The sequence below is a fragment of the Tachysurus vachellii genome, chromosome 2 (genome assembly GCF_030014155.1).
Source record: "Tachysurus vachellii isolate PV-2020 chromosome 2, HZAU_Pvac_v1, whole genome shotgun sequence".
Taxonomy (NCBI): domain Eukaryota; kingdom Metazoa; phylum Chordata; class Actinopteri; order Siluriformes; family Bagridae; genus Tachysurus; species Tachysurus vachellii.
The window spans coordinates 28,623,493-28,638,492 of record NC_083461.1 but is presented as its reverse complement, the minus strand read 5'-3'; the positions used below and the strand labels follow the sequence as shown (position 1 = coordinate 28,638,492).

Genomic DNA, 15,000 nt, shown 5'->3' with positions numbered 1-15,000 from the left:
CAGACAGACTGAAAGAGAGACAGACCCCGAGAGACAGAGAGACAGACAGACAGACAGACCGACAGACCGAGAGAGACAGGCAGACCAAGGGACAGAGAGACAGGCAGACCAAGGGACAGACAGTGAGAGAGACAGACAGTGAGGGAGACAGATAGACAGAGAGAAAGACAAATTGAGGGATAGACAGTGAGAAAGACAGACAGACCGAGAAAGACGGACAGTGAGAGACAGACAGACCGAGAAAAACAGACAGCGAGAGAGACAGACACACAGACAGAGAGATAGACAGACCGAGAGAGACAGACCAAGAGAGATGGACAGTAATAGAGACAGACAGACTGAGAAAGACAGACATACCAAGAGAGACAGACAGACCGAGAGAGATGGACATTGTAATCTCTGCTTGCTTCATCTTTTCCTGTTCTGTCTCTCTTATCTGATAACCCTGATCTTATTGAGTTAATGCAGTTGAAGTGATTGCACTGGTGTGTGTGTGTGTGTGTGTGTGTGTGTGTAATTAAGTCTGCCATGTGATGTAGTCATGTATTACTTTGGCACTCAGATAGGGGGCTTCCTTTTATCTTCCTCTCTCATTCTCTCATTTATTTCTTCTCTCTCTTGTCTGTCCATAACTTTATCACAGACACTTTCACTGTTGTGTAGTTTTGTTTTTCTTCTTCTTCTTCTTCTAATTTGAAAATTAAAATTGTAATTGCCCACCGATGTCACAAACACCTTTACTGCAGCTGACCAATCAGCAGTTTCAGTTAGACTCCTTATAATAACTACACACTCATTACAATCCTAACACACACTCATTATAACTACACACTCATTACAATCCTAACACACACTCATTATAACTACACACTCATTACAATCCTAACACACACTCATTACAATCCTAACACACACTCATTATAACTACACACTCATTATAACTACACACTCATTACAATCCTAACACACACTCATTATAACTACACACTCATTACAATCCTAACACACACTCATTATAACTACACACTCATTATAACTACACACTCATTACAATCCTAACACACACTCATTATAACTACACACTCATTACAATCCTAACACACACTCATTATAACTACACACTCATTACAATCCTAACACACACTCATTATAACTACACACTCATTATAACTACACACTCATTACAATCCTAACACACACTCATTATAACTACACACTCATTACAATCCTAACACACACTCATTATAACTACACACTCATTACAATCCTAACACACACTCATTATAACTACAGACTCATTATAACTACACACTCATTACAATCCTAACACACACTCATTATAACTACACACTCATTACAATCCTAACACACACTCATTATAACTACACACTCAGTATAACTACACACACTTTACAATCCTAACACACACTCATTAGAACTACACACACAATACAATCCTAACACACACTCATTGTGATAATCTTACAGTTAAACAGTTTATTCTCACACTACACACTCATTACAATCCTAACACACACTCATTATAACTACACACTCATTACAATCCTAACACACACTCATTATAACTACACACTCATTATAACTACACACTCATTACAATCCTAACACACACTCATTATAACTACACACTCATTACAATCCTAACACACACTCATTATAACTACACACTCATTATAACTACACACTCATTACAATCCTAACACACACTCATTATAACTACACACTCATTACAATCCTAACACACACTCATTATAACTACACACTCATTACAATCCTAACACACACTCATTATAACTACACACTCATTATAACTACACACTCATTACAATCCTAACACACACTCATTATAACTACACACTCATTACAATCCTAACACACACTCATTATAACTACACACTCATTACAATCCTAACACACACTCATTATAACTACAGACTCATTATAACTACACACTCATTACAATCCTAACACACACTCATTATAACTACACACTCATTACAATCCTAACACACACTCATTATAACTACACACTCAGTATAACTACACACACTTTACAATCCTAACACACACTCATTAGAACTACACACACAATACAATCCTAACACACACTCATTGTGATAATCTTACAGTTAAACAGTTTATTCTCACACTCATATTCACACTCATTATGACTACACAATCATTACAATCCTAACACACACTCATTATAACTACACACTCATTACAATCCTAACACACACTCATTATAACTACACACTCATTACAATCCTAACACACACTCATTATAACTACACACTCATTACAATCCTAACACACACTCATTATAACTACACACGCAATACAATCCTAACACACACTCATTGTGATAATCTTACAGTTAAACAGTTTATTCTCACACTCATATTCACACTCATTATGACTACACACTCATTACAATCCTAACACACACTCATTATAACTACACACTCATTACAGTCCTAACACACACTCATTATAACTACACACTCATTATAACTACACACTCATTACAATCCTAACACGCACTCATTATAACTACACACTCATTATAACTACACACACATTACAATCCTAACACACACTCATTATAACTACACACACAATACAATCCTAACACACACTCATTGTGATAATCTTACAGTTAAACAGTTTATTTAGATTTTTTTTAGTTCCATTCTTAACTCTGATCATTGCTTATTCTCTGGCTTCTCATTGCTTTTCTTTGTATACTGTACCCTCTCTCTCTCTCTCTCTATCTCTCTCTCCCTCTCCCTCTCTCAGTGACACGCTCATTTTTCTCTCTCCTTCCTCTCCTCCATTTGTCTCTCTGTCTCCCCAAAAGGACGCGTTTAATTCCCGATTCTCTTGACCTTGAAGTCGTCGTCTCTATGATGGAAGAGGAGGAGGAAGACGAAGAGTCTGCCACACGTTCATTGTGAGCAGTCCATTAGAGAAAGTACGATGAACGAGGGATGCAGTGAGGGAGCGGTTGGGGGAAGAGGGACACAAGTAGCGATAGTTTTTGTGATAAGTTGTTTCGACTGCGTTAACCTTGATGGCCACTGTGACCGTCAAGGGCAGAACACCCTCTCCATCTCTCTCTCTTTCTACACCTGTGCTCTCGTTCATCCAGCACTCGTCTTCTTCTTGTCCATGAGGACGAATCGATGCCGCGGTTGACAGGAACATCGTTTCAGAATTGAAGCGTCTGTCAGGCGATGCCGTTTCCTGACTTTTGTTCGCTGTCGTACTTTTAAGGCATCATTTTTTTCCCTTTTCCGTCACTATTCCCTCGCTCTCTCTCTCTCATTTTCTCTTTCTCCCTGACCTCCTTCTGTTTTTTTTCTGTGAATTTTCACAACAGACTCCTTGTAGTTTACTTTAAGAAACATTTCATTGTTGTATATTTCTTATTCTTCTTGTCCTGAGGCACAATATTAGAGAATTAGAAAGAATTAAAATATTATTACTACTACTACTATGTCTGTATTTATATTTCCTTTATTTATTTTTGTCTTTTTCTTCTTTCTTTGTCCTCTTGTATCTGTACTTTAGCTATCATTAGCGCTTGATTGCTGAGGTTTAGCATTACTGGGTAATGCAGGTTTTAGCTGTGACACTAATTTCAGGATTCTGTATGCTTTAGTTTTTCCCGCTGAAACCTGGCTGATTGTTCCAATGATGTCACCGGGATGTTCATTTAAATGCCGTTTGAAGGCTTTCTGTGTGTAATTCTGTCAGAGGAAACAGTTGAGGATAATTATGCTGTCTCATGCCATTACGCTCGACTCTGACTTCCTGCTTTTTCTTTTCACGCTGTGTGACCGAGTGCTTTTGGAGATTGTAAAAGCGCATTTTTACATAAGATCACAGGATGACGTGTCCTTGTTTGTGTAGCTGTTAGAAGGTTTGTTGTGTGATTGGTTACGAGTTGGCGGTGTGTGATGTCATCACCTCTTGCTGTGTGTTTAGCTGGAAGTCGTTGAAGCTTGTTAAACTGTGGGAGTGTTTCAGTGTGAGCTGATGAACTGCAGTTTAACTACCAGCGTTTGAACTCATGACGGATCGCTAATAACATGCTGATAAATAATGTGGAAAAAATAAACAAAGAAAGAAAGAAAACAAACATTAAATGCATTTCTTTCCCCTATGTGATGTCACTCAGTCACACCACCATAACATCATCCAGTTACTAAACAAAAACAATTAACACTGTGCAGTTACTTTATTACTACTTTATTACCACAGTTATTGTTATTGCTATTATTGTTATTACAGTTATTACTACAGTTATTACTAGTTATTTTTACAGTTATTACTACATTTATTGCTGTTATTATTAGTTAGTTACGTTTTCTCATTAGTAGTATTAATGCTGGTATTACTACTCATTACTACTGCTAACTACTTTATTAGTTATTACTACTTTATTACTACATTTATAACTATTTATGCTCTTATCAGTTAGTTACTTTTTCTTAGTAGTAGTATTATTGCTGTTATTACTACTGCTATTACTAGTCTTATTACTACTGCTAACTACTTTAGTACTACCATTACTACTTTAACTACTTTTACTACAGTTATTACTGCTTTATTTCTTTAGTTATTTCTACAGTTATTACTGTTTTTTACTTCAGTTATTAATGCAGTTATTACTGCTTTATTTCTTTAGTTATTTCTACAGTTATTACTGTTTTTTTTACTTCAGTTATTACTGCAGTTATTACTGCTTTATTACTACAGTTATTACTACTTTATTACTGCTTTATTACTTCACTTATCACTGCTTTATTACTACCTTTTGTTGCTACTTTATTGCAACAATTATTACTGCTTTATTACTACTGTTATACTAACGTTATTACTAACGTTATTACTACAATTATAAATGTTATAGTTATTATTATTATGATTATTATTATACAGTTATTGTTACTTCTCAGTAGTAGTAATGCTGCTATTACTTTGGTTCTATTACTCCTACTGTTATTACTGTTAGTACTACTAATACTTTTATTTATAACACTACTTCTGCTATTACTACTGTTATAACTCCCACTGGATTTTTACAATTTTGTTGTTTATTTATTTAGTTATTTATTTATTTTTACTTTGCTTTCATCATTTTGTACTTTTGTTATTTCTGGTTCTTTGTTTTTTGGTTTCTTCCTCCCTTCTTTCCTTTCTTCCATCCTTCCTTTCCTTTAATCCTTTTTTTTCTTCTTACTTTTATTCCATTTTCTTTTCCAGACCTCATACAGAATGATGACTTTTAGTTTTTGCTGTGTTTGGATCACTTTGTGTGTGTGTGCTGTAAGGTCAATGTCCAGTTATGCTCGGCAGGATGAGACACAGACTGATCGTTAGGAAAAGGCCGCCACTCGTCTCAATGGATTTGCTGTCATACGTGACAAGTCTGTGGCCAAATTGGAGAGGAGGGCCATTTACAGAAACAAAACACACACACACACTCAAAATGCTAATTGAATTTGGATCTTACACACACACTGAGGGAATCACATTAGAAGAGATCGCAGAGCGACATTAACCTTTCAGCTTTATTGCTTTTTTACACAAAATTGTATGTTTTGTTGTTTGTGTGTGTGTGTGTGTGTGTGTGTGTGTAGAGCTGTCTGCTTTTGTCTCACACAGTATCCATTCTTGTCTAAGTATTGCTCGCTTGCTTTAGACATATGTTAGTGTATGTGTTTGTATATTATAACAATATATTGACATTTAATATCATAGAATCATAAACATCACTTTCTTTGTTCTGGGTTTTTTTTTTTAAATTACAAAAAAAAATACTACAATAATGTTTGTCTCCAATATTTGATCAAATATTTATTTATTTATTTATTTATTTATTTATTTATTTATACTTCTGAGGAGATCCTAAAGGCAGCATTAACACTGCCTCATAATCCTTCCTTCCTTCCTTTCTCTCTTTCTTATGCATTATCTGTGTCCATCCCAGAGTCTTGTGATATCTTGTATCTTTTATATATCCAGAGCGAGTGGTTGAAGGTTTGTAGGGTTTATATGGAGTTATCATCATAATCTGCAGATGATCTGATTACATCCTGGAACTGATCTGAACAGAGTCGAGGTCCAAAACAGCTCTTCTTTAATAGCTTTGTAATCTATTGTCTCCCATAATTATTTTAATTTATCTTTAAGTTTCATAGAAACAAAAGATTCTGCAAAATAAATTTCTGTTAATGATATAAATAAAGATCTTTATGTATATAGATTTTTTTTATATCTATGTTTTTTTATATCTTGTATCTATCTTTCTTGTATTTTATTTTTTCTGTTTTATTTTTCTCTTTTTAATACTTTTTGTATTAATACATTTTATACCTCTTAGGTTTGTGTGCTGCATATAATTTGTTTTAAGCACAATTCCTTTTTATTAAATTTAGAAAATAAATATTTATATTTTATATATATATATATATATATATATATATATATATATATATATATATATATATTCTAGAATTGTTTGTTTGTTCATTTTATTTAATTTTTTTGTCTATTTTTCTGATGTTTTTGTCTTTTTTTTTTTGCCTCTTTCTTGCTTTTCATTGACTATATTTATTTATTTATTTAGCCTTTTAAATTTGAATTCCTTGTGTCTTTGTATAAAGAATAACACGTGTGTTTGTATCAGCTGTTCTCCGAGCAGTTCTATTTATGTCTTGTTTCACTCCAGACTCTTTCTAATAACACATTTTGACGGGGAAACATGCACCCCGGTGCATTATGGGTATTTAGCACTTTTTTTTTAGCATAGCCTCAAGGCATTAGCAGATACATGTCCAGTGTTATTAATCACCGTGACAACGGCTTGGAAATGACCCAGAGTTCCATTTGTTTCCTGTGTGTAGGGTTTTACACACACACACACACACACACACACACACACACACACACACACACACACACACACTCTGGTTAGGTCTTAGAACAAAATAAGACGGCTTAGATGGCTAACACTGGTCTGGTTGTAAGGTGAAGTTTTGTTAGCTAGTGGAATGTTACCATGACAACAAGAGATGGTCACACATAAAAAGTAAACAGGGAAAGAGAGAGAGACAGAGAGAGAGAGAGAGAGAGAGAGACAGAGAGACCGAGAGAGAGACACAGAGAGAGAGAGACAGAGAGAGAGAGAGAGACACACACACAGAGAGAGAGACACAGAGAGAGGGAGAGAGAGCAACAGACAGAAAGTAGCAGGAGAATATAGAGCACAGACAGCGTGATGTTATCTGATAATAATATTTGATGTGTGTGTGTGTGTTTACAGTCTCACTGTGCTCAGTATGCAGCAGATAAGCGTGAAGAAGAGAAGATGTGCGATCACTTGATCCGCGCCGCCAAATACCGTGATCATGTGACTGCAACACAACTGATCCAGAAGATCATCAACATCCTGACTGACAAACATGGAGCCTGGGGAAGCTCCGCCCTCAGGTAACACACACCTGAACACAGGGAACACACACCTGAACACAAATAATACACACCTGAACACAGGTAACACACACCTGAACACAGGGAACACACACACCTGAACACCAGTGTTGTAATGTAACGGAGTACAAATACTTCGTTACTGTACTTAAGTAGAAATTTCATGTATCTGTACTTTACGTCGCTATTTAAATTTATGTCAACTTTCACTCTTACTCCACTACATTTCCTAGATAAAATGTATACTTTTACTCCGCTATATTTCCACTAAGCATCTTCATTACTCGTTACTACAAAATAAAATCAGAAGAAATGTGTGCGACTGCAATAAGGGAGGTTTGGTGAATCACTGCTCCTAGATTGCATCACGCTCCGCACGCTCTACGGAGAAGCACAGGCACGCGCAGCGTACATGACACATACATGAACTGATTTGATTCAAGACTGGCATCATTACATCATGCATAAAATTTTGGTGTCCACTTTTGCCATTTAATAATACCATAACTTTTGGCTTACTATGTAGTCATATAATATATAATATAAAACCCTTCTTGTTTTAAATTCTCACTGAGGGCTAAAACCCCCTAAAGATGAAATCCTAGAACCGCCCCTGCTCTTATGCCTACCGAAAATCACTGAAATTTTACTTTTTACTTTTACTTCAAATGCTTAAGTACATTAAATATCAGAAAATGACTTTTGATACTTAAGAACAGTATATATCAGATACTTTAAGACTTTTACTTGAGTAATATTCTAAAAGGTAACTTTCACTTCTACCAAAGTCTTTTTCTAGTACGATACTTGTACTTTTACTCAAGTATTGCTTTCTAGTACTTTATACAACACTACTGAACACAGGGAACACACACCTGAACACAAATAATACACACCTGAACACAGGGAACACACACCTGAACACAAATAATACACACCTGAACACAGGGAACACACACCTGAACACAGGGAACACACACCTGAACACAGGGAACACACACCTGAACACAGGGAACACACACCTGAACACAGGGAATACACACCTGAACACAGGGAACACCTGAACACAGGGAACACACACCTGAACACTGGGAACACACCTGAACAGGGAATACACTCTCAAACCCACCTGTTTAGATCTACTGAAAGTATGTGTAAGTGAGTCTGTTTTTCTCCATAACCTAATGAATGTTTAGGTCTCTCTCTCTCTCTCTCTCTCTCTCTCTCTTTATTTTACTCTCACTCTGCTTCACATTACATGTCTGCAGCCCATAAAAGTTTTAATGAACTTGCAATTATAACATATCACAACACACACACACACACACACACACACACACACACACACACACACACACACAAACACACACTTTAATTAAAATAGCCTGCTGAAATATTAATGCTGTTTGGTTCTCCTGGGGCTGAAGTGTGTTCTTCTCCTTGTGCTAAACGTACTTTAATCCCGACACTCGTCTGTTTTATTCACACACACACACACACACACACACACACACACACACACACAGAAAACAGTGCACTGGTGAGAGTCATTTTTTAAAGGAACGAATTGCACATGAAGAAACATTAAAAGCAAAATTACAAAGCTGAAGTCAACATGTGGTTAATAATGTGAAAAGATATTTGGAGAACGCTGTCAGAGCAAGTAATAAAATTGGATTAATAATGAATAAATGTATAATAAAGCCACTTTATATACACTTATTATTATTATTATTATTATTATTATTATTATTATTATTAAGTTGTAGCAAATCCCAGCATTTAAATCTATTACATTATTTTTAAACAGAATTAGTTTTCTAGTTATTCTAACGAAACGTGTCGTGTTAGAAATGATTACTGACTCTGTAATTAGCTGCTAGTAGTCTGACTTACTAACTAATTAGCACACTGGTTAATTAATAGCTTAGCTTGCATGCTACATACTGTATGAACTATGTGTGCTGTAAAAAAAAACAAAGTTATTAGTGCAGATTGAACGAATTTTAATTTAATAACTCTCGTATGAGACACAGCTGAGGTCTGAGTTCATTTACACAGAATAGTTTGAGTAGCGTGTGTGCGTGTGTGTGTGTGTGTGTGCAGTGATTTAAAGGTGTTTGGGGTGAAATATAATTCCTTTTGTCCACGCTGCCTAGTGGAAGTGAGAAGAAGTTTTATTGTGCAGTCAGACCTCTACACTCGGGCCGTATAAATCAGAATAAGCGCCTCTTTAAGCGCTCTTTCTTCTCTTCTCTTCTCTTCTCTTCTCTTCTCTTCTCTTCTCCTCTCTCTCTCTCCCTCTCAGCCTCTCCGTCTTCACTCGTTTAACCCTCTGTAGACATCAGCAGTGTTGCGATCTCACTCGGGTGGGTCAGACCGAGGCCTGGTGTCAGTGGACTGACTGTAAATGAGACGTTTCCAGGTTGAGATGGTTTGCTATCGTCGGTCTGTGACACTAAACTCCACAGTAGCTGCATAGATTTCTGAAGGAAATATGAAATAATGCTGAGGATTAAAAGAAAGTTTACAATGTGAAAAGAAACTAAAGATTAAATGACAGGAAGTAAATAAAAGACTGTGTGGAATTGTAATGAGTGTGTAGAGTAAACGAAGCTGATTGGTCAGCTACTGTAAAGATTTTTAATGACATCATCAGTTGGCAGCTGCAGGATCTCTCTGTGTATCTGCTTTTTCTGCTGTTTCTGTCTGCCTGTCTGTCTGGTTTTTTTTTTTCGGCCTGTCTTTCTCTGTCTTTCTATCTTTCTATCTCTCTGTCTGTCTGTCTGTCTGTCTGACTTTTAATAGTCTTGTCTGTCTGCCTTACCTGTCTATGTGCCTGCCTGCCTGTCTGTCTGTATAATAGACCTGTCTGCTTGTCTGTCTATCTGTCTGTCTGTGTAATAGTCTGTTTAACAATCTGTCTGTCTATCTATTTCTATTGTATTACTTAGAAAAAGTCTGTCTCTGTCTCTCCTTCTGTCTGTCTGTCAGTTGCTTATAGAATTGTCCACCTTCTTCTTCTGTCTGTCTGTTTATATCTAAAAATGTTCTTATGTTCTTCCTCTCTCAGTGTCTGTCTGTATCTATATCTATCTGTCTCTCCATTAATATTTAGAAATTGTGTGTGTGTGTGTCAACAGACATTTAGAACACTTTTAGAACTTTGCTTTTTTAGAATCTTCCCCTCATCACACTGTAACATTTGAAGCTCTAGATTCTAAAGTCTTAGGCCCCTGTAGTTCTAAACTACACACACACACACACACACACACACACACACACAGAGTGAGGAGGCGCTGTGAGCTTCAGCTCTCTGATGATGGACGTTAATTAGTGATTGATGTGAAAGCAGAGAGAAAACGGCGGGAAAGTACAAAGACGAGGAGCGTTTCCTCTGAGAGCGTTTACAGGAGCGCGGGATCACGTTACTGCTAAACGAGTGGAGAGGAAAAGAACGCAGACATTTCAGATTGAGTGGATCATAAATTGTGATAAAGTATACACACACACTGTGAGTCCACCTCATTATTAATGCATGTAAGCAGTAAAACTCTGCTAAAAATATCCACATGCTCATCAACAATTCAATACAACACACACACACAGGCACACACACCTCTACACAGAGAAAATTACACTGACACAATGAAAGTGAACACAACAAAGGTAGACATTCACTAATAAGTCTCTATCCACAACAACAATAAAAATACAAACAACAGAGAGGAAAAACTGCAGGTACACAACAGCACAACAATACAAACACAGCAGAAGTGTTTTTAACACTTTAAGAAAATCATAACTTAAACACAAAAATACACAACAGGACAAACAGCAGCTAGACAACAAAACATACAGATGCAACTTATATAATGTGTAAATGCTGTGTGTGTTTTTATTAAACTCCTCATACATCTCGGAGCCCTTATGCTAACAGCTACATTCCCCACATGGTGAAATTTGATTGCTCTCTTTGTGACCAGGACAAAACGATCTCCTTCCGTCACTCACACGCACGCACGCATGCATACACACACCTCGAGCCTGTGAGGAGAGAAAGGCCGCATCATTTACACACACACACACACACACACACACACACACACACACACACACACACACACAGACCCTTATGAATAATGATGCTTTTCTCTAAAAGCTGTTATCGTCTGGAGCGCGAGGGCATTCGTCAGTGTGTGTGTGTGTGAGAGCATCCCGACCCGATATTACACAGGAGTTCATTTCTGGCCCTGCAGATTACTATTTAAGCGACAGTGATATGACCTTTTCTACAACGCGAGACTTTCATACATCACTTTCCTTGCGCTTGTCGTGAGTGCGTGAGAGCGAGAATGCGAGTGTGAGCCTTTTCTCATTAGTGCCCCACGCCACAGATCGCTCCATATCGCTGCAGATTATTTTCTTTGATTTGCATAAACCGTGTGTTTGTGGAAATTGAATAGATGAGTGGAATAATCCGTCACAGCTCTGTTTTTTTTTTCATTTCATTTCATCTCTCTCTCTCTCTCGCTCTGTCTCTCTCTCTCACTCTCTCACGTGCCGATCCTCGTACGCTCAGTAAGAGGTGGATCCAGGGTCACGACACGCAGGAAATGATGAATATCGCACAATGAATGGTTCTGTCTCACTCCTCAATCTTACACACTTGAGTGCTAAGCGGATTTCTTTTGCATAATAGTTTTTAAATGTGAATTTTTGTGTATTAATCAGGATCAGAAGTGGGGGGGAGGGGTAGGAGGGGCGTGGCATGTGTGAAGTGAAATCCCTGATTAAAAACAGAACCGGGAAAAAAAATAAATATCTACATTTACGTGCAGGTTGATGTCGAGAAAGAAAGATTCACAAAAACAAAAGGTACAGAAAACTCAGTTTTTACACGTGTGCCATTTTTTTTCAAACTTTATTTAATCTTTTTATTCTTTTATTTTAATATTTTAATCTTTTATTTAATCTTTTTACACAGTTGGTTAATTTTTACATAGGTTTTTATTTTTAACTTTTTTATTTTCCACATATAATTATTTTATGTTCCTGCATAATTATTTTTGTGTAATCTTTTTTAAACTTAACAGTTATCTGGAGAAACGAGGATTAATTACTACGTCTGTTATCACACACCTTCCAATTAAGAGTGATTACAGCGTAGACGAACGCAGGTGTTTCGCGCACTAGATCACATGTTCAGACTTGGGTGTTTCACGCACTAGATCACGTGTTCAGACTTAGGTGTTTCGCGCACTAGATCACATGTTCAGACTTGGGTGTTTCACGCACTAGATCACGTGTTCAGACTTAGGTGTTTCACGCACTAGATCACATGTTCAGACTTGGGTGTTTTGCGCACTAGATCACATGTTTAGACTTAGGTGTTTCACGCACTAGATCACGTGTTCAGACTTAGGTGTTTCACGCACTAGATCACATGTTCAGACTTGGGTGTTTCACGCACTAGATCACGTGTTCAGACTTAGGTGTTTCACGCACTAGATCACATGTTCAGACTTGGGTGTTTCGCGCACTAGATCACATGTTCAGACTTAGGTGTTTCACGCACTAGATCACGTGTTCAGACTTAGGTGTTTCACGCACTAGATCACGTGTTCAGACTTAGGTGTTTCACGCACTAGATCACGTGTTCAGACTTAGGTGTTTCACGCACTAGATCACGTGTTCAGACTTAGGTGTTTCACGCACTCGATCACATGTTCAGACTTAGGTGTTTCACGCACTAGATCACGTGTTCAGTTGTTGCTGAAGATTTTCAGATATTACTGAAATTACCATTGAAGCATTAAATAAGACACAGAGGCATGAAATAAAAGAATACATCATATAAAGAAAAGAAAAGAAACAGAAGGAGAACAGGAAGAATAAACAAGAGGGAAATGTCTGGGGAAAAAGAGAAAAGCAGACTAGAAAACTGATAAAAAGAACAAAAAGAGAGTGATGAAGGAGAAAAAGGAAAGAAATGCCATGAAAAAGGCATTGGTGCAGAGAGATACGATGGAGGGATAAGTTTTATGTGTCGCTCTGTAGCATTGTGCTGTTGCTGCAGAAATCTGTCTCTCTCTCTCTCTCTCTCTCTCTCTCTCTCTCTCTTTATCCCCCTCTTTTTTTTTCTCGCTTTCGCTCTCTCTCTCTCTCTCTCTCTCTCTCACTCTCTCTCTCTTTATCCCTCCCTCTTTTCTCTCTCTCTCTCTCTCTCTCTCACTCTCTCTCTCTCTCACTCTCTCTCTCTCTCTCTCTCACTCTCTCTCTCTCTCTCTCTCTCTCTCGCTTGCTCAGTCTCTGTGTCGGAAAGATAAAGGAGATTTTTTGGTAAATGGTGAAAGTGCTGAAATAAATGAACGGGAGGAAAACGACTGCAGCACAGAGAGCACCATCTATCACACACACACACACACACACACACACACACGACCTAGGAGACACCGCTGAGGGGTTCAAGCCAAAGGAGAGAATCAATACTGCCCTGATATTACAGAGAGAGGGGGGTGATAGAGGAAAAAATTGAAAGTGAGAAACAAGCAGGAAGAGAGGAAGCAAAACGTAGAGAGTCTAAAACGAGATAACACGTGATAAGGGAAAGAAAGAGAGACACGTGGATGGAAATGGGTTATCTTTTTTAATAGAAAAAGATAAAAAGAAAGGAGAGTCTGAGAAATTAAAGAAGAGTCTGAAAGGAGAGACGGGAAGAAAAACAGAATAACAGAAAGAAAAGAAAAGAAGAGAGTCACAAGGAAGAGAGAGGGAGAGAGAGAGAGAGAGAGAGAGAGAGAGAGAGAGAGATACATTCAGCATTGTATTGATCTTCTTATCACAGCCATAAACACTGCAGCATATGACTGTGTGTGTGTGTGTGTGTAATAGTGTTTGTTGTTTTTTTGTATTAGTGGATTCTATAAGAGAGATAGGTGTAGGGCCTCAGAAAGAGATAATGCACACACACACACACACACACACACACACTAGTGATGGGATTTCGACTCTTTACAGTGAATCACGGAAACTGATGCTTTTGCCTCCCAAATGTTTTAGTTTTAGGTTTTCATTTTAAATTGCCTGATGAATTCAGAGTAAAAGAATCACTTCAGAGAGTCAAATAACCTCAAAGGATTCACCTTAAACTTTTGACTCATACATGACCTATTTTGGTTTCTTCCTTTAACTTTAAGATACTGTGATGGTTCCTCTGAAAATTCGTCATTATTTTGTATTCATGACTGTCAAGTATGAAAAAGTCAAAGTATTTTTATGGTGATTTTTAAAGTGATTCCTTTCATTTTAATAAATATTTTTAGGTGAAAACAAATAATTATGATTTAAGTTGCTCACGATTCTTTAACCTCGTTAATTTAATATAAAAAAATTAATAAATCCGAAAACCCATTAACAAATCCGAAAACACTGTGTTTCACTGTGTAATGTGTTTTTGGATTTGTTAATTTGTTTTCG

At 37.2% G+C, this 15,000-nt stretch overlaps 1 protein-coding gene across 2 annotated transcripts in view; it reads left to right on the top strand.

Annotated features, from left to right (window-relative positions):
- Positions 1-15,000, top strand: part of lrba (LPS-responsive vesicle trafficking, beach and anchor containing) — a 167,748-nt gene that overhangs the window by 69,416 nt on the left and 83,332 nt on the right. For both annotated transcript variants that reach the window (XM_060864169.1, XM_060864168.1), the window contains exon 37: positions 7,355-7,521. In XM_060864169.1, the coding sequence (XP_060720152.1) occupies positions 7,355-7,521 (167 nt within the window). The remainder of the gene's footprint in view (positions 1-7,354; positions 7,522-15,000) is intronic.